This window comes from Molothrus aeneus, chromosome 3 (assembly GCF_037042795.1).
Source record: "Molothrus aeneus isolate 106 chromosome 3, BPBGC_Maene_1.0, whole genome shotgun sequence".
NCBI classification, from domain to species: domain Eukaryota; kingdom Metazoa; phylum Chordata; class Aves; order Passeriformes; family Icteridae; genus Molothrus; species Molothrus aeneus.
In genome coordinates, this window is record NC_089648.1 from 1,620,563 (window position 1) to 1,646,113 (window position 25,551).

The following is a 25,551-nucleotide window of genomic DNA, read 5'->3' on the forward strand; positions in this document are numbered from 1 at the left end:
TGTTGCTGTGGTTGTGGGGACAACAGTAACAGAGATCTTTGTAAATCTGCCTTGGATTGGTTTCATTGTACTCAGAACCATCCAGCTCCTCCCAGGAGAATGAGTCCTCTGCTCAGTGCTCCACTCCTCTGCCATCCCAGCAGCGTCCAGACTTCCCAAAAGAGACATCCAGGGGCCTGTTCCAGCCACCTGCTGAATGGCCAAGGAGCTGTCCTCATCCCTGCAGCATGCCTTGGCTTGGACTCCCAGAGTGGAGTTGTCAGATGGCTGCTGGGGTAAAAACTCCACAAATATTTTCTGTTGGTTCTCCTGCCTGGCTTGGAGGGGACAAAATGAATTGGCTCAGCTTTGACACATGTAAGATGTATCCAAAAACACTCTAGAAAATGAGTATTTTATGACTTTATTTGGAGAAATTGTGGGGCATTCAGAAGCCTAAGTAACTGTTTTACTTATGTAAGGTACTTGATAAAACAGCTTTGCACAACAGTCTTGAGAAATGGCAACGGCTTGTACATTAAAATGTTTGAATTCTATGCTGCAGTTAACTTCTCCAGTTAATCTTTAGTGCAGCTAACTGAAGGGAGAAAGTCCCAGCTGGGCCATCTTTCCCCTGCTGAGGTTTTTGTGTGCTGACAGGAGAATGTTGATGTTGTCTCTCTGATCCTGCAGAAGAACACAGGGCCAGGCTGGAATGCTGTGCAGAAGTCTCCTTTCTAGCAAGTCACAGCCACCAGGACAAGCATGTTGTGGCTTTTCTCTGAAGTCTTTTTGGCTTTTGCAGGTAGTGCTCTCTGAGCCACAAGGTGTGTCTCTGTTCAATAACCCTCTGTGGGGCTTTTCCTCTGGAATTGGTGATTGAGCTTTCTGACCCACAGTGAAGTTTCCATTGCAGAGCCTGGTTCAGCTGAGCTCCAGGTGTGACCCCATTCTCTGTAGCTCCTGCCAAAGCAACAAGGGAGAAGCAGGAGATGAGGGAGGGGATGCTCACACCACCCTGACTCTGTTGGTGTTTTTGACGTGGACTGTGGCAGTGAGGTTTGTGTGGTTGCTCGGGCAAGCTCTTGGCTGTTCAGCCATGATGGATGCTGCTCCTTGGCTCCAGGGTTAAAGGTCAGACAGCCAAAGCCTCATTAAACAGCCAGAGAAAATCTCACCCAGAAAAAATTCATTAAAATGAGGAGCCAATTACTGGGAGGGAAGCTGTGTGTGTTGGTGTCAGATGTGCTGGGAGACCCGGCATTAAATCTCATGTTTCCCTTAGTTTTGCTTCCCTTGTGCTGATACTGGCACCTTCCACCTCACCCCAGCTCAGCAGCTGGCCAGTGTGGGAAGTGGTGGATCCTGCTGGAGGCTCCAGTTCCAGTTGGACCCCTGAGCTCTGTGGAGCATCTCAAGGTGTGTTGGCTGCATTGGAGCAGGAATTCAGTGGCCCCAGAGGGGCTTTGGGGCTGTGAGTCGCACATGTGGGAGGATCTATAGAAGGTGGTACCTGAGAAACTTCACTACAGGGGAGGGAAGAGGAACTCTGAGCCCAAGTGGCAAATTAGGGCAATTCAAGTAAATCACCAATATCCTGTGAATGTGGCAGAGAAGCATCTAAGTGGAAAAATAAGTATCAGGGTATTTTGAAGAATACAGACATTACAGAACAGGGAGAGGGGAACAGTTGTGCCACACTATTGTTGCCTCTGGAAATTTTTGCAACTTGCCAACATAAAAACCTTTTGAATTCATTAAGGTTGAGTGCAGCTGCACACATTGGAATGTTCAGCTATCATGCAGCACTTCCTTTCTCAAGCTCCAGGATAAATACCTGTTTTTAGCACAGATGATGCAAAATTTACATAAATGCAAGCAGACATGTCCCCAGTCTTTTGCTGCAAGCACAGTGAAATGCCAAGGTTAAAGCAGTTTGCATTTGAATTGTTTCTGACACTGATATGTGACAAATGCCTCGTGGTGTAATTGTGTGTAAGTTGAGATTAATGTGCAGTCTGCAGCTGAAAAAATGAATACATACACATGATATACTCTTAATTTCCCTATCAAACTATTACTGTAAACCCCTTTCAAACTCTGCATATTTTTTAAAGTTTAAAACAAGGAGAAATGAAGAAATGATAATCAAGTCTATTACACTTTGGATGAGGGTTGTGTCTTTGATAAGATGATTTTATTTCTGGCCAGTGAGTGCATCTGACTCATTAGGAATAACAGGAGCCCTCTGGGTTCTGGAGATGGAATTACCTGAAAATCAGGAGCCGTTTGCCCAAGGATGTCTGGCAGCTGGGTCTCTGCAACTGGCCTTGGTATCCAGGATTCTAATGGCAATAACTGCAATCTCACTTGTGTTAGGTGTTACCCTGAATGTGCAGGCTGGGTCCTGCTTTTAGAGACCATCCAAATCAAGGTTTTGCTTTTAGGGTGTCAGCAGAGTCTTTCTGCTTTCAATCTCTTGGGTATTTTGGATGACAGAGGGGAATGTACATTCCTGTTACTGGAGCTTTAACTGCATATTTCTTTCTTTGCTTACTAATTTTCTTCCTTTTTACTGTATTTTATTCTGTTTTAGGTTGGCCTTAACCACATGAACTAAAAGATGGTGCTGAAGTCCAATATGACACAAGAAGTTGGTGTATTTATTTTTTTTGGGGGGGGGGGGGGATGTAGACAAATTGACTCCTGATGAGGTCCCATATTAATGATTTACAGGCAAAACTCTAGAGTTTAAAGGAGTGGGAATGAAGTAACCCAGTGAGATCTGCAGACATGTCTGGCAGGCCAGTGTGCATTGCAGATTTTGAGGAGCATGCTAGAAGCTTCCTGCCCAAGTCTGTGTACGATTATTACAGCTCTGGGGCGGATGACCAGGAAACCCTGGCAGAGAATGTGGCAGCATTCTCCAGGTAGGAGGATGATTGAAGGCTGGGGTGGGAGGCAGGGGGTGTAAGTTCTACTTTATTGGTAGATTTAGTGGTGCAATTTTAGATTGTTCTCTGTGAACAAAACTCAGTTTTTCTGCAATGTCTTTCTATTTTAGCAAAAAGACTCTCAGCTCATTTTCAGGACAACTCTCTCCCCTTTCACTCCTCCACCTAACAATTTCTGTCAAAAAGCAGTCCCTAAAATCCATTAGCACCTTTTTAGTTTTGCCTGCATTTGGACTCTTTTGTTAACAGAAATTCTCTCCAGAGTCTTTCAGCTACAGTATTTAATCGGCCAATGAAACTTTAATTTCTATGTATTGGGTTACAGTGCCAGGAAGGGGTTCTTGGGGGTAGCATTGTACATTTTAGGTCCTTAGTCAGTTTTGCCTTTTCCTTAGTTCTCCTAAACTGAATTAGTGCTGTGGCCTTCCCAGATGAGAGCTGCAGGAAGGAGTTGCATTTCCCAGCCCTGGAAAAAGCCACGGCTCAGTCCTGGGTGGCCCCGCTGTGCTCAGGGGTTTCCAGCAGGTCAGCCCTTCACCAGGAGGGTGCTGTAAATACTGGGAACTGTTCTAAACCACTTCTGACTTAGACTGACCCTCCAAACTGTGTCAGAACCTGGGCTCGGCTCAGCCTTAGCCTCGGAAGCACAAGGTCAGCACAAAGTCAGGGGGCACTTGCTGTGCAAGTGTCACAAATGGCATCAATCAGTCGGTTCCCTGCTCCCAAACGTCCCTGAGCAGGGCAGAGGGAAGGAGGCAGCTGGAGGCTGCTCCCCTCAGCCCAGCTGAGCCCAGTCAAGCTGCTCAAACAGCTGCTGACATCTCCTTCCTTCTGGGGCTCTGTTGGTGCAGGCATTTAACCCCCTGCACTTGTCTTTGCAAAGGCTTTGTCTTTAGTTCCTCTGAGCCTAACAGAACAAACCGTGACTGTCCTGGTTTATCCTTGCTCTTTCTCCCTCCCTGCTTTGCTACTCACTGCTCCAGTTGCTTTTCCACAGGCTGTGGGCCATTCAGCTGAAATCTGATGCAAGTTGAAGGTTGTAGCAGACTCTGATAATTCATTTAGCAGGATCTCAAAGGTCAGAACCTTAAAATTAAGGACACACATAGAAAAGCTTTATAATGTCAAGAGAAGACACCTCACCTCCAGTGCATATTCCAGACCTCCTAGCTCCACGCAGAAGCTGCCATCACAGAAACTCTCCTGCTCAAGCCAGAAGATTGCCCAGAGGAGTGAATAGGAGCAGGAGGGGATGGAGTAGCACTCACCTGATTTTTATTGTACCTTTTTTAATGCTTCCAGATGCTCTGATGCTACTTGCCCTCATAAAAGCAAAATGAGACATTAAAGAAGGGACTCTCCAAGGAAGCACTTGCAGACAATAAACTGCAGGAGCAGTGAGTGTTTGACTTGTAACTGCTGAAGCTGATCATGGTGAGGTGGGATCTAAAGCTGCCAGGGACAGGCTAACAAAGAGCTGGGCACATCCCTTGCTGTGCTGGCACCAGCAGAGCAGGGAGATAAGGACAGCTCTGCTCTGAAGGCGTTCCTGCCACAGGGATGGATTCCTCTGATAAGAGACCTCCTTGCATTGGGCTGGTTGTCTGTGGGCTTCAGGCTTACCTCATCTTTCCTGAATCTTCTATCAGGTTTTCAGTAAAACCCTCCAGTTTTAAGTGTTTGAAACTGTGGTGTTTGCAGGCGGCCTGGGACTGAAGGAGATGTTCATTAGCAGTGCCTGAGGTATTAGAAGAAATCGATGCCATTTGGTGTCAATGGCTGCAAGTTCCTCAGTGCTGGGTCCCTGCCCTTCAGCAGAGTGGGGATGAAGGGGCTGGGAGGTGTTTGTCTTTGCTCTCCCTCCCTTTGCATTTATCTGACATAAAACAAGATCCCCTTTTCTCAGCACGTGGGATGCTGCCATGAACAGTCCTTAGACCGTGCTTGCAATGGCTTCCTGGGAATACATCTCTAAAAGCACCTCCTATAAAGACTTTGTAATATTTTGGTTTATAAGATCTATTTGACACAAGGGACTTTGAAGAACCCTTCTTTTCCCCTAGATGCAGCTGGGAGAAGCATGGCCCAGCTGTTAGAAATGGGGTAGTGCTGCTCACTCTGACCCTCACATAGTCCTGGTATTCCTGCCTGTTCCTGACTGCAGCTTGTGGGTAAATATAGTCAGATGGACTTTACACCCCCAAGGCACAAAGATCACCAAGTCAAATGATTTTGTGAAAGACAGGAGTATGTTCAGCTTCATTTGCTATTGATTTCTCCTGTCAGGAGCTTGGTTGCAGGGTTCAGTCTGATTTAGAAAGTTTGCAGATTATTAAATATTTATAAGTTTAAATGGAAGAGAAAGCACAAAGCTGAACCAGAAGCAGGAATGGTTAACCTGTACCTTTATGGTGCAGGATTATTCAGGTGAGGTGTGAGGGTGGAAAACTAGTGCTGGATTCATCCGTGAGTTCCTTTTCTTTTGGCAAACAAATGGTTTCATTTCTGGAGAAGTAAATAGGTCTTATTAAGGACTATTATTACTATTGTTATGAAGAACTAACCCTAATGGGTGGTTGTGTTGCTGGATCCTGCAGTATCTTTAGAACACTCCATGTAATTTTTGGATCAGCACAATTCATACTCATTGCATTATAAAAGGAATGTCTTGGCCTTTTGACCTTGAGGTGCTTTGTGTAATCAGCTCCCAGAGTCCAAACTGCCTCCACAAGGACAGTGTTTAAGATGAGTTTAACCCAGGTACAGCAGCTCTTGTGGGACTGAGGGAAGAACCAGCACTTGGATGCTGACAGCAGTGTGTTCCTGCTGAGGCCAGAAAAGTATTTCTTATTCATAGTTCTCAAATGGCCCTGGCAGAAATGAGGCCAGAAAGGATGATTTGGGATGGCAGAGCATATGTCATTCCCTGTGGTGCCTGCCTGCCTTCTCCTTGGGTTTGCTCAGCATCCTGGAATGCTGAGTGTCCTCCCAGGCCTGTCTGGAGCTGAAATCCCCTCTGGAGTTGTCACACAAGTGAGGGCCCTGGATGGAGAAGAGATTTTTGTGACAAGGTCAGGATGCCTTTAGCTGATGGCGTTCAGGAAATCAGTCTGGAGCCTCCCCTCTCAGCATGCCAGGGAGGGGGGATGTGGAGCAGGCTCCTGCTAATCCACCCTGCCATGCCATTCCTGGAGGCCTCGGGAGAAGCTGCCTTGTTCTGTTGTGTGCAAGGAGCAGCAGCTGCTGCTTCAGCAGTGCATCATCAATTCATCAATTGCATTCATCAGTGCAGGCTTTCTGCAAACCTGCTCTTACCTTAGAGCAATTAAAGGCATTGAAATGGCCACAGAAGTAATTTAAACGCTGGTTAAAAAAGCAAGGCTGATGGTGGGACTAGGAAGTTCAGGGGGAGAAAAGGAAAGGAATGCTTGGAATAATAATTTACTTGTGTTGTTGTGATGTCTTTCACCTCAGATTCCCAGTGCACCACAAAAAGAGTGTGGATGGCAAAACATGCTGGGAGGGAAGATCACTTTCCCCAAGGAAAAGCAGCTGTTGCTTAGCCTGGCACAGCACCAGCCCCTGAAGGGAAGTGGAGCTGTAGGAGACAGAAGGGCAGCAAACTGGCTTGGGTTTAGGATGGAGGCTTGGCCTGAGCACTGTGTCTTTTTCCAAATGTGCTTTTTCCCCTGCAGCATGAGGGGATTTGGGACAGCTCGGGAGAGGAACAGGAGGAGCTGCTTGAAAATATGGTGCAGTTTGAAAATTTCCATGTTTTTTCCCAGCTGAAAGCAGCCAGTGCTTCCCTCTCACCCCACTGCAAGGTACTTTACACACAGAATTTTTTTTGAGCGTGGAGAAAAAAAGCAAAGAACCCAAAAGATTAATCCCCCTTCTTTCATTTTAATCCTTCCTTCCAAAGAGCTTTTAGCTGGAACTGCCTAAATCGGGAGCGCTCGCTGCCTTCCCCTCTGCAGCACCTCCTGCTTCCAGCTGGGAAGAAGGATGCACTCACTCTCACTCGCTGATTGCAGCACACCAATGTGGACTTGGCTGGGAAAAGATGTGGGTGATGAGGAGATGATGAATTAAAAAAAAATAAAATCCAAGTTTTTTTCCAAAATATGCAGGAAATGTTTCACTGAAGGACTTGGAGGAAGCAGATGCTGTGTGCAGCCCAGTGAATGTGCCCTGGTGATGGGGAAATGCTGCCTGTGAGCTTTCCCTGTTCAGACAACACTGGTTTCAAGTGTCAAACTCAGAGCTGGAAACACCCAAGTTTCCTAAGCAAGAGCAGGTTTTACTAAAGGGTCATGATACTCTGCTATCTTGGTGTTTTTGTGGGAGCACTCAGTTCTGGGTCAGGAGTGCCCATCCAGCTTGGATGCTGGTTGAGAGGATGTGACCTGATCAGGGATCTCTGCTCAGGACTGCATCACTTCTCTTGCGTGCACTGCTGGGAGGATTTTGGCTCCTCCTGTTTCTCTTCCCAGCCAAAAGCACCACAGGGAAGCTTTACCTCAGGACTGACCCTCACAGGCTGGCTGTGAGATGGCAGAGGCAGGTACCAATCTGAGAAACCAGGAGCCTGGGGAACAGGGAGGTGCTTCACATCCTTCATGCTTTTGGGTTTGACTCTATAAATCAGCAAGGTTACAAAGGGATTTTTCTTTCTTTGCTGGGAAAAGATACCTCAGGGCAGAGTGGAAGCCTTCAGAATGAGGATTAGGAAAAAAAGGGGGAGAAAGAAGTAATGTTTTCTTTGTCCCACCCTCAGCCCATCCTCCCCTGAAAAATAACAAACTGCTACAATGGCATGAAAACAAGTGTGAGGAGATGTTCCTGCCGTGTGTGTCTTGGCACTGAGCAGCACAGCTGACTTGCACAGCCACACATCTCCTTCCAAGCATCATAACTGTCCTCCTCCTCCTCCCTGGGGAGCATGCCTGGAGAGCTGCCACAGCTCCAGGCCTTCAGAGAGGTGGGTCTCGTCCTGGCTCTGCCCCAGGCTTTTTGGGGAAATGTCTCTTGATCTCTCTATAAAATAGATTTTGTCTCTTCTCCCTGAATTTTCATTTTAATGCTCAAGCTCACCTCTCCTTGCTGTTGGAGGGTAGCAGTGGCTCTGGTTCTCTCTGTGCTGGTAATTACAATATTCTCATCTCGAGCATTCTGGTGCTAAGCAGTTGCTCAAGTTCAGCAGTGTTAGACCATACGTTTTTAATTCTTCTCTGCAATTACAGTTCAGGAGCCATGGGAGCCCTTTTGGAGGTCGGTGAGGCTTTGGTCTGGCTGAGCTCAGGAGAGGCCTCCCCAGGTGTGGCACCCCCTCTTGTGGCTTCTAGTGGTGGCAGTGCTGTGACAGCACCTGGGTGATGGGGAAAGTCCCATGGCACAGCAATCCCCAGGAATGCAGCCCTCCTCATAAAACTCTGGATGTTATGGTGTCTAGTCGATCGCCTAATGGGGATCATGGTCTTCTGATGCTGTTTTGTGGGTGGGAGGAAAAAAAAAGGTAAATTTCTGTGTGTGCAGACCTGTGGTGTCCAGCCTGGCTGCAGTAAATGGTAATTTCAGGTTAAGTGTGTTTAGTTTGCTCTGGTTTGGAAAAGGGAGTTCCAAGCCTGCAGGCCATGCTTGTGTTGCCAATAATCCCATGTCTGTTGGTTCCAGAGTCCATGGAGGGATAACTGAGGTAGCTGATGACTTTCCCCACGTGCACACAGCCTCTGGCTTTCAGGGGGCTGAGACTCACCACAATCTCATTGTTTTACAGCTCCTGTCTTTCCTTTCTAACAATACCAGCCAGAAATGTCCAGGGGCTCTCTACCTCTTTCACCTTCGCTGCTCTTGGTCCCTCCAGGTGTTGTGCCCTGCAGGGGTTTTGCTGCACCTCTGGGTGCCACAGTGGGATTCTGTTCCAGCCCCACTGACAGCCAGCAGCACACCCTGCTCCTGTGCGTTCCCCCTGCTGCAGCCCCTTACATTCAGTGTATTTGTGTGTGTGCCAGGTGGAAGCTGTACCCGCGGGTGCTCAGGGACGTGTCAGTGATGGACCTGTCCACCTCTGTGCTGGGGCACAGGGTCACCGTGCCCGTGTGCGTGGCCGCCACCGCCATGCAGCGCATGGCTCACCCGCTGGGAGAGACGGCGACAGCCCGAGGTGAGCGGGGAGGGACAGGGCGGCGCCTGCCCGGGCATCCCGGCTGCCTCTGGCTCCTGGGGGCTCTGAGCTGCTGCTCAGGGTTGGTTCTTACCGTTGTTTTTTTTACTGTTTCACTCTTCCTGTGGTTTCCCTCCCCATGAGACGGGGTGGGGGAAATGAAGGATACAAGAGGGGAATAATTTGTTACCTATAAAATTGAAACATCTATCTAGCTATCCATACATTCTGTGTAACTGTAAACATTGTCACAGCAACATTCTTCCTATTAGAGAATTGACTCCAGAAATTCTGAGGCCTTGGTTTGCCTGGCAAGAATCCTTGCCTGGAAGAGAGCTCTTTGAGAGCATCCCAGGGAGGCAGTGAGATAAGGGCCTCTCTGGGCTAGAAGCTGCACAAAGATGTTGCCAGCACAGAGGCTGCTGCTCAAAAGGATATTAATAAGAATTCAGATGGGCAACTGTCTCCTGCTCCTTTAACTCTGGCTGCAGAATGGCACTGAGGAAGAGGGTGGGCTGTGCATTTCAGTGCTCCCATGCTGAAAGGAAAAGGGTACAAAGCCTAAATAGGTGATATTTAAAAAAGCAATAATCCTGTGCATGGCTGGGTTATTCTCTGGCAGCGTTTCCATGCCCAGTGCAGCAGATCTGGTGTGAAGTGAGTCGAGTTCTGAGCCCTGCAGTGGGAGCTGCTCTCAGTTCTCATCGCTGTGATGTGCACGGGGTGGGCTGCAGCGCTATCTGTGGGAAACACGCCTCTCCTATTTCACAGCACGGCTGGGGCCGCGCTTTTCCCCTCCCAGGAGCGCTACGAGGAGCCGCTGCCGTTTTCCCTGTTTGTAAGTGCCGGCTGCTCCACGCGATGGCACTGCAGCACCTCGGATCGCTCTGGGACGGCCGCCCTGCTTCTGCCCATCCTTTGGCAGCTCCCGCGGATCCCTTCTGGGCCAGCTCCTGCAGGGAGGAAACTCTGAAACGTTAAGTGCAAACATTTAATTGCAACGGTGAGAGCGAGATTTGGAACACAACATTCAGGATGTTTCTTAGCAAAGATTGCCACTGATGCTGCAGCCCGGCCACATTTTAAGCATAAATCCTCAATGGCATGCAAAGTTGAGTGGTGCAATAAGGCTGGGTACCACATTTGCAAACTTTAACACATGATTATTGCATTTAATGTTCCTGGGTTTCCAAGCTGGCACAGCTCAGTGTGCTGTCACCACCAAAAGTTGGAATATGTGGTCCAGTAAACTTATCTATTGGAGCTGGTGAATTTTTCATTGTTTTCAAAGGATGAGCAGTATTAAAATCACATCTTCTGTATTGCATTGGCATTTGGAGGAGAAAAAAAATGGCTTTGGTTTTGTGCTGTTAGAGGAGGAGAAGGGCACTTGGTGCTTTTGGTTTGACCTTATGAGATGACAGAAATCAGCAGTAAAGTACACATTTGGTTTAAGGGTTCTCTTAAACTTGGGACACTCGGGATCAGGGGGTTTGCCACATCCAACTTCTGTTCCAGAGGCAGCACAGGGTTTAAGTGAGCAAACTTTTGGTTGCTTTAATTCAGCTTCTGCTTCAGCTGCATGGGTTTGCACAAGCCAAGGAAGTCTGATCCTTGTGGCTCCTGCCAAGCCTGGCATGCTCAATAAGCCTGGCTTTTCTTGGCTCAGGTGTGCAGGACGTGCTGTTTGGGGTGGTGCCTCTGCTGTGGCCATGGTCCTTGAGAGGCACAGCATGGCCTGAGTCCTGTCCCTTCCCAGGCAGTGCCCTGGCTCCTGTTGGGGCACAGCAGCTCCCATGGAGCCTCCCTGTGTGCCACCAGTCTGCCTTGAGCCCCAGGGATAATCCTGGTTCTCACCACGCTGCCCTGCAGAGCAGGGAGGTGAAGAGAGCAGTGGCAGCTCCTTCCCTGAGCGTTGAGAACAACGCTTGAGGAATTTCCTGGAGTGATGGGAATTGTCTTGCTTGGAGCTGCTCTGCTCTCCCAGCAGGTTTGGCCACGTGCTCTAGGGTAAATGTTCCCTCTGGGGACAAGGGCGTGTCATGGTGTCCCCCAGAACTCCCTGCCCTCACAACCTCTTGCTCTGGGGCTTGTCAGGGCTTGGGGCTTCTGCTTCCTGAGGGCTGCTGTCCCAGAGCAGCCAAGCTGCTGGAGAGGGGTGTGCACCTTCCCAGAGCAGGGCAGGGCCTGTCAGCTCACCTGAAACACCCTTCATGGGCAGTTCTTGTGTGTGAGTAAAGAATCTTTGATAGGGAAAAGAGCCAATTGTCATTTTAGGAGATGCTGGTGATAGGCCAGCCAACACAATGTAAGTGATTCCAAAGCTTAGGTGAGCCCACTCTGAGCACAAAAACTGCAGTCATGGTCAAACCTTGCACAGCCTCAAATCCAGGTGTTGCATTTACACACACTCCCGTTAGCTAGACTTTAAAGTAATAAATGGATTCTTAAAAATGTCTATGCAGGCTGGAATAAGGTTGCTCCTCAGTTTTCTCTGACATTTGTCTGAATGTGGCAGGAGTCTTTCCTTACAGAGAAAGCTCTCTTGTCCTTGAAACAATTTCATGCACCTTGGCAGCTGTCCCAGTTTTTCTAGGTCTTCCTTCAAGTATATTCCCTGGCATTTTAGTTGTAGTTCATCAGTGTATGTGGCAATTTTCCAAAGAATGGATTTTCTGTTCGGTAGAGACTGAAAAATTGGGAGGAAAATTGTTTTGGATTAACTGAAATGTTTCATTTGATCCAAAACATAATGTTTTATTTCATTTTCCTACTGGCTAATGCTCTTAGCTATAGTTCTGTTTTGAAACAAAAGTGTCAGCTCAGGAGAAAACATTTCCATTTTGAAAAGATCAACACATGACATTTTGACTTAGGTGTTTTTTTCTCATCCTTCCCACTCCAATTTCAACCTCTTTGACTAAAAATATTTGCCAAATTCAATGAATAATCTTAGCCACTAAAGAGCAAAAGGTTGTTCTCTAAACACTTTTCAATGGAACCCTTCTGATTCTATGGGATCTTTTTCCTCTTGCTTGTCCATCAGCAGATTCCCTGTTCCTCCAAGCCAAGGCATTCCTTTGCCATGCTGACTTCATGCTGTGCTTGCAAACCAGCGTGATGGGACCCACCTCGAGTACCCTGACTCAAAATCCTGAGCACCATCCAGCTGCTCAGCAAGAAATAGCTGAGCTGTTTTGCAACCTTAATTGATTACGAACGGATCTGTAGCATTATTTTATTGAGATTTGTGTTTATATTCCTGCTCATTGCATATTGCATTTAATGGGTGGTTTAAATTCCTGTTTTCACCTCACAGCAGCATTGCAGTGCCTGGCTTCTCCGTGAGTGGCAGAAAATCAAGCTGAGAACCCAACTGTGCTCTTGGCCAGGTGTTTTGGGAGCTGTCACTGACAGTGCTCAGGCTGGAGTTTCTGTATTTGCCCTGTGCAGCTGCACTCCTGCCCCTCTCCAGGCTGCTGCTGAGGCAGGAGGGGTTTCACCATCACCTGTGACGTGACTGCACCCTTTGCTCTGCCAAACAGAGCACAGGAGTGCTGACTGCAGAGCTGTTCTACTCTCCCTGCTTTACAGAGTTTCTGGCAGCTCTGTCATTCCCACCAGAGAGGGAGCAACACCTTTGTTCCTTCAGCTCTCAACAGGTTGCTGCTGTGCTTTTCTCTCTCTGATGCTGAGCACTGAAATTTGGGTTTCCTCTGCCCATCAGACATGGCTGTGACTGGGAAGGAGGGATTTGGCCATTTATTACATTTTGTGCTCAGCCACAGTGAAAGCAGCAGGACTTTGTACCCACCTGTTACCTGTGTGGTGATCAAAACGTGAGGTTGATTTTGAGATACAAAAATTAATGTCACTCCAGAGCCATGGAGAGGACAATATTCACACGGGACAGCGTGGCCTGGGCTGACCTGGCCTGGATTGCCCTCAAGAGTGTCATGGCTGGGGGACTCAGTGCTGTGAGTGTGCCCAGGCAGCCTGGCATGGCAGGCAGATCCCAGATCTCTTTTGGCCACGTGTCCCTTTCCAGCCCTCTTGTGCAGCTGACAGAATGTGTTGTGTCGATGGGAGGATGGCAGGCACTGCTCTCACACAGGGTTTGGGAAGGGCTGAGGGAGGAGAGCCTGGCAGGGATCTCTCAGCCAAGTGTGGTTTGTCCAGAGAGCAGCATGGAGTTCTCTAAACAACTCTGTTTCTCAGGAGATGCAGCTCCCAGAACACGGCTGCTGCTGCTCCTCAGAAATGCCACCGTGCCAAAGGACGTGGTGTTGATCCCAAGGAATGTCCACTGGCCCTTAGCTTGGGGACAGTGGATTCTCTGGATTCAGGGAAAAATGCCTGCAGTGGGGCAGTTGGACTGCTGGCCTCCAGAGATGCCCCTGAAAGGGAAATGATGGGAATTTGCCCAGCTAGAGGAAAAAAGCAGTTCCCATTCCCCTACAAGGTAACCCCAACAGAATCTGCAAGCTTGAGCTGGGCTCCTCTCCAGTGGCCTCCCTGAAGTATTCTTCCTCTGAGCTGCCCACAGGGACAAATTCCACACCCTTCCCAAACCAGGGAAGGAAGTGATGCCCCACCAGATAGGAGGAGGATGCTCTGAGGCTTCACTATGGAAAAAGGGCTAAAAAAGGTCACTGCTGTGTTCCCCAGCGGGGCTCCCAAGTGCATCCTGTCCTGTTTGTTGCTGTGTAAAACACCTCAATTGAGTTTTCCAGAGTGAATGGCTTCCAAGTGCCAGAGGGCAGGTTTGGATTGGGGATTAGGAAGAGATTCTTCACCTTTCTGTGATCCCATGGACTCCCCCAGCTCCCTGTGCGTGGCTCCTGCTGTGCTCTCTGGCTGTCACAGAGCCCAACAGGAGCCTGCAGGGTGTGTAAGGGTGAATGTGTCCTTTGGGCAAGGCTCAGGATTAAAAGAAGACTTGAGGTAAAAAAAAAAACAACATAAAAAACAAGCAACTAAAAGCAATCGTGCAATGGCATGAGGAAAGGCTGGTTTACAAAAACATCTCATGCTTAAACTCTGGCAAATGTCACATATTGCAGCAAGAGCATCCTGTGGGAATATGGCTGTAGTAGGACTGATTTGAAATAATAAATAATTTGCAGCACCCCAAAAGTGAACTGTAAAATATGGTTATTAGAGGAAATGAGTTGCTTCAGTTTTCTTCAACTGCAGCTAAATATGTGAGAAGTTGGAGTGTATTTTTAGAGAAACCTAATTTGAGGTAGAAAAAAAACCCAAGCAAACCTGGCAGCACTTCAGGCCTCTGTATCTCATGGTTTTAGAAGTCTAGAAAATTGTCAACATAAGCTTTAAAATGATCAAGATCAAGCACAGATTGACCAAAACTGGAACTGGGGATTTCTAAAACCTTGAAAAATTTTATCTGTGAACTTTGGATTTGCCTGAGAGATCTAAAGTGTGTGTGTTGAGCTGGTGCTTCACCAGAGAGCTGTGAACTTTGCAGGAGAGACGAGGGGAATTTTGTGAGCATACTTGCATGAAAATGCCATAACCCCGTTTGGGATGGCTGAACTCTCATTCAACCAAACTGCTTAAACCTGATCTTAAATAAGAGAAAAGCACTATTTTCTCTGTTGCTACATGGGCAGCTAAGTTGAAAGGATATGGTGATATCTCATGACTTATATTTTCTCTTCACCAAAAATGTTTTATTGTGCAGTTCCTAACTAAATTTTTGCTTTTGCAATAGAGGTAGAGTTGGGAATAAAGAGGAAAAATGGAGATAAATGGATACCCAAAGGCAGATTGAACCATAACATTTACATTTCTCCCTTATCTGATGTGAGGGTTTTGCAATTCCCGGGTTTGCAGCAGTCCCAGTACAGAGGGAATTGTGTCCAGCAGTTTAAAGGAGAGGAACAGGATGGTTGCAAACTGGAGAGGTTTGGGTGATTGCTGCTGGATTTCCAGTGAGGGAAAACTGGCTGGTGGCCCTGGGAGGGTGTAACCAATTTGTTTGAATAAGCTGTTCATAAGTTTCCACTCCAAGAGGCTTGTAATCCTTATTTAATAAAATGTTGTCATAAAGACCACTTTTTAATTCCTCCATGGGCTGGGGATGACGTCTTGAAACAGAGGTCCATTTACATTAAAAATATGCATACTGTGGTAGACCAAGGAAAACAAAGCTTTCTGTAATATTTCTGAGTTTTACGGTGTGTTTTTCCTTTATTTTACTATAAGTGACAGATTACTCCAAAAAGAATGAGTGACAGATTCAGGAAAACTTATCTGTGTGAGGCTGGCTGGTGCAGGCTGGGCTGGCAGCCTGTCATGGTTTGATGCTGGCACAATCTCGGGCGTTTGCAGTTTATTGCAGCCTTTGAAAAGTCTGTTTTGGCCCACACGTTCAAAGAATGAGTTGGAGTTCTTCAGTTTTTGGTCTCAGAGTTGTTTATTGTTCCTTATCTATAAAAATTTTTCTCCTGTCCAGCCAAGGTCCACTCAGCAGGACAGACAAGAGGCACTCTGCCTGCCCCCGGGGTACTGCTGTCTCTTTATACTACAAACTAGTATAATGTGTATAATAGTATATACTACAAAATGTACAATGTGTACAATTACTTTGCAATACCTATCACCTATGTTAGACAGTGAGCTTCTATTCTAAACCAATCCCTAACATCACAGCAGAAGATGGAGGTAGAGAAGAAGAAGAAAGGCTGGACATGCCAAAGTACCTCTATCTTGTCCCCAAAACCCCCAGTCTGAAAACCCCAAAATCTACTTTTTCACCAAGTGATAATTTTATTATTACCCTACTTCAACTTCTGTGGCTTTCATGTCTTCATACAAAGCTGGTAATTTGCTCCACGGGTCACAATCAAACCCCCAGGTGTTCTGGGCTGTGTGCCAGGGTCTCTGAGCCCCCTGGCAGGGGTCTCAGCAGCTCTGGACACCCAGAGGGCTGTACTGAGTTCTGACAGCACAATGCCAGTGCCCCCGTGGAAATATATGCTCCCTGCTGTCTGCTGTGAGATGTGAGCAGGAATAGAGTTAGCAGGCTCCGACTTAGGAATAAGCATCCCAAAAACCCTCACTTCCGCCTGTGTGGAGGGCAATTTTTAGGAGGCAACGTGGCAACATCCACCAAGCTGTAAGCCTTAAATGCATTTATTTGAACGCTCCTGTTCAGAGACTGTCACCTTGTGTTCCCGCAGCCTGCCAGGCCGTGGGCACGGGGATGATGCTGAGCTCCTGGGCCACGTCGTCCCTGGAGGAGGTGGCGGCGGCGGCGCCGGCCGGGCTGCGCTGGCTGCAGCTGTACGCGTACAAGGAGCGGCGGGTGACGGCGGCGCTGGTGCGGCGCGCCGAGAGCGCCGGCTACCGCGGCATCTTCCTCACCGTGGACACGCCGTACCTCGGCCGCCGCCGCGCCGACGTGCGCAACAGGTTCCAGCTGCCCCCGCACCTCAGGTACCGCCGCTGCTGCTGCCGCTGCCGGGCGGGGTGCTGGGGGAGAAGGTGGGGCTGGGAACGGCTCTGTGGGGCTGTGCGTGTCTCTGCTTGGGCTGCGATCTGCTCTGGGGCGCAACAAAGCTTTCCTGCCTCTTGGCATACTAAGGCACTGTGCCAGGCGGGCTGCTGAAGTAAGAGACATGGGGCATTTCTTTATGCATGGATCAATTTGTTCTTGGCTATCTTCGAACTTCAGCTAGGCAGAGCCTGGAATGACCTGCTCTGATGTTGAACTGGGATCCACCAGCAGAATTGGCTGGGCTCCAAAAGTGGGCCAAAACTCCCTTCCAAGAGATGTTATGGTTCTCTCTGTGTTGTCCAATGACACTGCTCTGGGTCCAGGGCCATGGTGCTACTGACTGCAGAGCCTCTTTTTGAGCAACTTCAGCTTTTCTTTTACTCCAATACAGAAACACATGGATATCAGTCTTTCTAAATTCTCCATAAGGGCAATTTTTACCCCACAGTATGTTTTGGGACATTTTCTGTGTCTCAGAACTTGTGGCATCATGATTGACTTCAGCACCACTGCAGGGCCAATGAGGAATTCAGTTTTAACAGAGTTAAACCAGAATTTTAACCTTAGAGCGGTGTTTAAGGATGCTGATTTGCCTGGCCTTTTGTAAATACGAACTGATAGACTGTAGAGACTCCCCTGATGACATATGCTGAAGTGCTGGCACAGTTCTAGCAGCCAAGGACTGGCTGGAAGAATATTTACTCAATGGAATATCCAGGACTTGAAGCTAAAAATCTTGCGAGGTTCTTGCATGTAGATCTTGGTAAGAACCACAGTCTACTATGGCATATGTTAGAATTCTTTAGACCATGAAAATGAACACAAAAATGGAGAGACAGAGAAAAAAAGACAGCCTAATGTATTTTGAAGCAGCTAAACTTTGAGGCGAGTTCTGGGTGAAAGCTAGTTTTGAATATTATCAATGAAATTAAATTGTTCTTCCTATGTCTCCAAAGACTGTTGTGTTGTACTGTACGCGTGTTGTAAGTAACACGTACTTAGCAAGAGTCACATCCAGAGGTTCTTCTTCATTCCCATACTATTCCAAAGGAAGATAAGCCATGGGGCTCTGCTCTTCTCTACCTGGCCAAAACCCCTCCAGAGCCTGGGGTGTTGACTCTTCCCCGTGCACTTGTGCTTGCAGCTAAGAGATGAAAGCTGACAGAGGAGCTGAACTCTGTCCTGATTTCTCTGTTAAAGTACAGTTTTAGGAGGGAAGCACTAGAGAGCAAAAAGGCCCTAACACATCTAACGTGAAAATGTATCACACTGGTACATGTGTGCCCTATGTTGTAATTGTGCTAGAGATCTGTGTTTGACACATGATCAATATACACTGACCTTTTACTCTAAAAGATAAAATTAGGCAATTATGAAAATAGCTTGCTTTTTAGGGGCAGTAGAGTTTTAAGGCTTGGGGTTGAGGAGTTCTTGAATGCGAGTCCAACAACCCAAAGACATTTGAGGAAAGTGGGAGAGCGTTTCTGAAGCACTTTGACCCCACCCCAAATATATTTGTTAGATTTGCCCAAATATAACAAGGTTTTGAGTGAACAGGATGAAATCATGAGAAATTGGAGTAATCCTTAAAGGTTCCAACTCATCACTGCAGATCCCCGAGTGCTGCCTGGGCAGAGCTTTGTTGCAGAGGCCATGGTGAAACTCTCCTAGCGCAGGGCTCTGCTCATTTATGTGATAACTTTTTCTTGGCTTCGGGTTTTCAACAAAGTTTCAAAGCAACAACAAGGTGCCATTGTGCTCTGAAATGTATGTAAGGCAACATTCATCCAAGTGTTGATCTGCATTTTGCAGGCCAAGAAAAACAACAGTTATTTATATAATCTTATCCATGGTTCTGTTTTTCTCTGGGCACCCCACCCTCCACAAACCAACAGCTGAAAAGCTGGATCTTGCTGAGAGCCCACTCCTTTCTCGTTTGCTTCTGGGCCTGGAGCTGAACAGAAAAGCCATGTGAAATGCTGCTTGTTGCAGGCATGAAATCAGCAGTGAAACCAGCCAGGTTCCATGCAAAAACACTCATGCACTTCCCAAAATGTGAAATATGAGTATTAAATAGCCCAATATGGAACAGGACACAGTTTGAGAAGAGTAGGGCAACTGGGACATGGATGTGCTAGAACCTGGGAGATCTTGTTGCTGAAAAACTCAAGTAACAGCAATGTTTTCACATGAGCTTCCTCTCCTCTCTACATTTTACAAGGAAATGTACAAAAGGGATGCAAGGTAGACAGGCTGGCTGTTGGCCTTATTGGACAGATGAAAATTCTGAATTCTTTGCAAAGCTTCATGGACACCCCTCTGTTTCATGCAGCATAAGAAAACTTTATTTCTTCCCTGATCCCCTATTCCTCTCATAGCTGAATTCCCTGGATTTGAAAACAAAACCTAGCCCTATTTATTTTGCTATAGAAGTCAGACTATTACCTTGGGCCAGAGAAACTTGCCCCAAAGTTATCACAAAACCATCACAGAAAGATAGAAAGGCTTGGGTTGGACGGGACATTAAAGATCCAGTGCTTGTGTTGATTATCAAATGCTTTGTCAGCCAAAGGTTTTGGCTCACTGAGGAGTGGGATCTGATGTGCTGGGACTGGCTGGTTTTGCTCCTGCCCTGCAGTGCAGCAAAGCTTTACCTCAGGCATCCTGAGTGCTGCCTTTAGGGACCCATGGTGACTGCAGAGAATCCTCCTCAGACTTTTTTCTGTGTCTTCTGTCGCTTTTTAGCCTGAAGAACTTCTCGAGCAGCGAGCTGGCCTTTTCCTCAGGGAAGGACTTTGGCGAGGACAGCGGGCTGGCCGTGTACGTCGCCGAGGCCATCGATGCCACCGTCAGCTGGGAGGACGTCAAGTGGCTGCGGGGGCTGACCTCGCTGCCCATCGTGCTGAAGGGGATCCTCAGGGGTGGGTAGCCCTGCTGCTTCCTGGGACAGGGCAAGGGGAGGGCTGTCACCTCCTCCTGCACCCTCAGGAACCCACCAGGGAAGGTGTTTGTGGGAGCAGCTGCTCAAAGAAGTGCCTGGTGTTGTCACCAATGCCACCATTAATACCATCATGCCAGTGATTTTGCAGTGGACAAAATCATTCAGCAAAGAAATTTCTTACTGACGAGTTCTGGAGCACAATAGAGAAAATAAGGGCTAGCAACCGAGGTGGCTGCTGATCTAAAGGGATAAAATGTCCTGCTCCAACATTTCAAGCTACTTTTCTGGTCTTATTACTTAAAGACAAAACCTTTTTCTGTGTTGAGGCGAGGCTTTGGAAGGCTGAAGCCCTAAGGTGGCTTTGCAAGAGCTGACAATGGTTTTTTTAGTGATTCCTTGATTGTGGTGTCTACAAGCTCCCACTGATGGAGGGACACGTCTTGTTTGGGATTTTTCCTAGCTGATGATGCCAAAGAAGCTGTAAAGCTTGGGGTAAACGGGATCCTGGTGTCAAATCACGGAGCACGACAGCTTGATGGGGTCCCTGCTACTGTGAGTGCTGATGCCAATATGCTTCAGTAATCTCTAATTTTCTCTGCCTTTTGGCTTCTTGTTTGCTTTCTCTGAACATGTGGAAGCTGGAGAAAAAACCTGGAATAAGTGTTCTATGCCATAAGTAATAACCTCTCTCCACTTCTCTATGTATGTCACATCATACTCTGAGTTAGACACAGCCTTTCCTTGGTACATCAAATTGGAAAATCTTTCAAAATTTTTTTTTCACTTTCCTCTTCCACATCTTCTTTCTCATTCTTTTTTGAAAAGCCCTCATTGCTATTTGCAGCACACTGAAGGTTGTATTAGGGTCGTTTTTCCTCTTTTAATATTCTTTGGAGGCTTCTGAAAAATTGTAGTTAAGAAAGAGCTAAAGGCAGAATGAAACTCTCAATTTTTCTCCTTTCAAGTATTTTCACCTTTGGAAAAGGGAGAGAGTGGTTAAATTACAGTTTTTCCTTTTTCCTTTTCCTTGTCGTGCTACCCCATGACTTTTCCAAAGGTGAAAGGGATTTGAGAATTTCTCCGTCGGCAAAAAAGAAAGAAGTAAAGGAAAATGAAAAAGTATGTGCTCAGGATGAAGGAAAAACCCCAAAATTCCAGTCATCACTCATCTTGCTTCATTTGGTGTGGGAAAGCTGCACAAATAAAAAGAGAATGAAAGGGAGGGGAATCAAAGCCCACTTGTGCCTCTCTGAGTATTTCCAATATGTTCTCGATGAAAAACCTCCTTTTTTCCATGCTGGCTCCCTGAAGGGAGAAGGGGAGCAGGTCCTCTTGTCACCTCCTGGGAATCCATTCCCCAATTTCACTGAGAGCATTTGAAACTCCTGGGCAAGCCTGTGTGTGAGGTAATCCAACAGCAACAATGTATAAGGTTGTTAAAAACATAATTTTGAGGAACCCGTGAGAGCTCAAGAAATACAAATTAATTTTTGACAGCCGCAGCAGAAGAGAAATTTGCAAACTCCTCGTCAGGAGTTACTCCTTTGCCACACCAAAGGGCAGAGGAGAACTGCTAAAACTGATGTGTTCCCTGGATTTCTGGTGCAAAGAACACTACTCCACAATGCCTGTTTTTATAAAGAATCTGTATCGGGTCATGTTAAATGGTTCTGATTTAGAAACATAATAATTTGCTTCAGTTTCGTGGGGTTTCAGATCGTGAGCTGAACCCAAGCTGGTCAATATTTCTAGTGTCTAGTTACACATTGAGGAAATCTATGTTTTAATTATGGTTTGCATCATGCTTTAGTTATTAGAGCACTTTAATGTTGGTACGGTTTGTCAGGATGTAGAAAGTGGTCTCTGGATGTGGAAATAGATCCAAAATATGTCTGGCAAGGGAGCAAAACCAAAGGGAGGGGGAAAATCACAGCAAGTGCCAAACTTCAAGAAAATTTTAATCCAAATCTAAAAACAAAGTGCACTTTCAAGTTTTTTTTCCCCATCTTCTAGTCATTTTTATCCATTAGAAAGGAAATGAATTACATCCGTATTTGAAAGATGTGAATTTGTGTGTCTTTTGTCTTACTTCCACACACTGTTTCCAGTCTCCTTAATACTTGGCTTCTGGTGGTGTTCCTTTCCTGATTTTCATGAATAGGAACTATTTAGGTGGCCTTGTAGGAAAATTTGCCCTGTAATTAATGCTCCAGGCTTGAATTCAGGAGGCTCATCCTTTCTTTGGGACCTCTTGCATGGCAAGTGGAATTACTTAATTCCCTGGTTACACACTTGTAACCTGAGAACAGTAAAAATATTTCCCCCCTTACTTGTGTCACTGGTGTAAGGGATAAGCTGAGAAAGGGGATGAACAGAGCTCAGTGAAAACAGCATACATGTGCATTAAAAGAAATTACTTCCCACCTTGCTCAAAACTTAGAGGAAAGTTAATTTTTTCTTATATCAAAAGGTTTTTCTCTATAGTCATTCCTGTAATTAGATGCATTTTCAAAAGGGAAAATGCAATTGATTAAAACTTTTCAGCCAACTCTAAGTTCTTCCAGGCATGTGTTTCTCTCACTCCTTGTCTGTAGGTACAGTGCCTGCCTCTGGGCTCCTGAGCTGGCCCTCAGGATAAATGAATGGGAAATTTAAACAGGGAGCAAAGATGATTATTTAAAAAGTGAGCTGATCCAATTTCATCCCCAAGCTAGTGAAGACTGGAAGTTTGGGAGGTAACACTGCCAAAAGGCTTCCTTAGTTCTGCTGTTTTGTATATTCTGCATAAGAATCAGATACTGGCTTGTGTCAGATTTGTGTCATGGGGTCAGATGGCCACTTTGTGAGAGCCTGCTGATTCTCATTCTGTTTATGTGACTCTCCAAATAAATCTGACCTTTGTATGTACCTTCTACCCTGAAAGTCACTGCTGGTTCTCAATACAAAGCTGTGTTATTTGGGTGTGTATTTAGGCATGCAACTGCTCATTAAGCTGCTGTAAAGCTTGGATCCTGTGTGTAAGAACTGGCTCAAAAAATAAATAGAGTTTCAGGAGCAGCCAAGCTGTGTTCCTGGTTTCTCTCTCCTAGATTGATGTCTTGCCTGAAATCGTGGAGGCTGTGGAGGGGAAGGTGGAGGTGTTCCTGGATGGAGGAGTGAGAAAAGGCACGGATGTTCTCAAGGCCCTGGCTCTTGGTGCCAAAGCTGTTTTTGTTGGGAGACCTGTCCTCTGGGGACTGGCTTATCAGGTAAGTGAGGGAAAGCCCAAATGCATTACTCACATCCCTGGACTCACTGTTTAGCCCTGTTAAATGCACATGCATGTGTCTGTGTGCACAGAGGAGCGTGTGTGTGTGATGCATCTGTGTGCATCCAGATCATCTGATTTGCTGTTGGCTAAAATTTGCTATGACCAACCCTCAGGATTTATGTTTGTGCAGAAAACCTTTCTTGGCACACGTATACATGTCTGTGCCTACACACATAAACGTACACATAATAGTTCTCATTGTCTCCTAATCTCCCAGGGTGAAGAAGGAGCAAAAGAAGTTCTCCAGATGCTGAAGGAAGAGTTTCGCCTGGCAATGGCACTGACAGGTGGGACATTGACATTTCCTCTCTGAAATCACATTTTCTCAGAGCTTTCATTTGCCCCAGGCAAGGTGCTATAGCAACTTGCATGAGGGGAATGTTTGCAATCTAAACAGGTTAGTCTGTGGAGAAATGGGAAAAAGACTTGTTATCCCTGCCTTATAAATGGGGAACTGAGTAGATTAGGTGAAAAAACATTATTAGGTGAAAACATTATTTTGTGAGGTTTTTTTTCACAAGGAGAGCAATAAATCCATAGAAAAGTAGTGGCAAATCTTTGGTTGCTGAGGGGTGGATTTCATCTGACAGAATGGAGATTTTTTTGAGGCAGAAAAAGAAAATGCTTAGAGTGGGTTGGAAAATCAGGGGCTTGAACTGATCTGCAACTTCTCCTCCAGGATGCCGGAGAGTAGAAGAAATTGACAGGACCCTGATCCGAAGACATCAAGTATTGTTTTCCAAGATTTAGGTCTGAAGACTCTTGCCTTGTGCATTGCCTGTTGTGCTTCCAGACAAAATCCAACTGCATTCCCTCTGTGGGCCTCCTCCTGCAATCCTGACTGAGGGAATGCTCTGCTCTGTAGGAAATCACTTGTTGAAGAAAGAACTCAAGGCAAATTTTACAGGTGCCTCCAAATCTCTCAGGCTCTTAAGGAAAGCTGCTGCACTGGGAGGTGTGATTAGAGATGGGCCTTTATACAAGAGCAGCGCAGAAACTTCGAGGTGTTTTTCAACAAATGCTGATAATTAATTTCCATGCCTGGGAGTAATTTAGCTGTTAAAGTGAAACTATAAACAGAAATGCTGAAATTTAAAATGCAAAAGATGCTTCTTGCTCACTGTTTAGAGAAACTGGACTGTAGATTGTAGAGATTAAATCTTGCTTTCCTATGAACAGAGTGTCCTTTCCCTAGTGACTTTATAAGCATCTGGGCTTGTGGCACGTAGGCTGTAGGAGCCCAGAGGACTCTTCGTTGTAAGGAACCAAAGAGCAAAGCAAAACTGGGGAAATTTGGAGAAATTCAGCTGTTTAAGTGGCACAAGCCCCTCTGCAATCAGACAGCTGCTATGTACATGCATTGCATGTATGTCAGATCCTTGGCTACTGCAAGTCCCTGTAGCCCAAACTGTGCCAGCTGCATCCACCTGGAGCTCTGAGTCCCATTTTTCACCTGGACTGATTTGCAAGGGAAGGCTGATGCTGCCTGGGAGAGTTTGTAGAATTTGCAGCCATGTGAAAAGGGGAAACTTCAATAACTGAGGCATTTACCTATGACTTGGGAAGAGCCTAGTGGCTCTCTTGAGTTTCCATGCACCCCCTTAAGTCAGATAAATCTTGGTGTTCTTCACTCTGCTCATGAGGAGGATGCAGAGACATGCAGGATCTGTGCCTCTGTTCTATGAACAACCCAAATATCCCCTGAATTCAGGAGACATTTTGCAGCTGTAAGGAATAAAGGAGGTAAGACTATACTGTTCTCATCTTGGGTAAAACCAAGGCTAGCTCTTCACCTGTCTCACATACCCTGCAGGTATGGCAGTTTTACAAGGAGCAGGGAAAGGCCACACAGGTTTTGAATATCTTGCTGTGAAAATTTAATGTTCATTTTTAAGGAAGACCAAAAAAGAGAAAAACACCTTAATTTCATGGTTTCACTGACTTCACCAGCTCCACCATTTGTTTCCCATCAGCCTCGTGCATTCTGACTCTCCCACTTTGCTCAGTTTGAAATATCCCTTACTGAGCTTTAGAGGCAGCTTTGTAATGAAATGATGGAATATTATAATGGGAACTAAAGCTGGGGCTGGAACTCGAAATGGGGAGAAAACCCAAAAGGCCATATGCTTGCCCTCCAGTTGTAAAATCTGTACTCTTATTTACTGCAGTATGTGGTCTGTTGTGTGAGAGTTGCATAGCAACAAAATAAAGTTTATCTGTGCAAGGAAATATGAATGTTTCTCAGAGAACAGAGAAACATAATTTCTGCTGTTTACTGCACTTATCATATCTGTTGCAATGTGGACTGTGTCAGATGTCAATTACAGACTAACTTCGGCAAGACTGTTTATTTGAGATAATATAAATGTTACTTAAAAGACAGGGGCATAATATCTTATGTTTACATGTTTAAGATCTATTTCTAAAGCTCAGAAGATGCAGTTTCCTGTCTTTGCCCCAGCCAGATTGGAGGAAAGTTCTGAAACTCTGTGGCTCAGTAGAAGTTCTGATGGTGAGGAAACCGGTTTCGTTACTTGTGCGTAATTTACCTTTTCTGGTTCCTCTGGGATTAGGGGTTTACATTGTTTTTTCCTGCCTGTTATCTGAGAATCATCTGACTGCCTTCCAGTTCAACCCTAGTATGACTAGACAAGCATTAAAAACCAAAATTAGAGCCAAATA

At 46.3% G+C, this 25,551-nt stretch overlaps 1 protein-coding gene across 1 annotated transcript; it reads left to right on the top strand.

Annotated features, from left to right (window-relative positions):
• The first annotated feature begins 2,772 nt into the window (after positions 1-2,772).
• On the top strand, positions 2,773-24,045 carry HAO1 (hydroxyacid oxidase 1). The gene is made up of 8 exons (XM_066547729.1): positions 2,773-2,909; positions 8,945-9,096; positions 16,302-16,557; positions 19,364-19,539; positions 20,020-20,111; positions 22,649-22,807; positions 23,087-23,156; positions 23,549-24,045. The coding sequence occupies exons 1-8, from the start codon at positions 2,773-2,775 to the stop codon at positions 23,617-23,619; spliced, it is 1,113 nt and encodes a 370-aa protein (XP_066403826.1). The 3' UTR covers positions 23,620-24,045.
• The last annotated feature ends 1,506 nt before the right edge of the window (positions 24,046-25,551 follow it).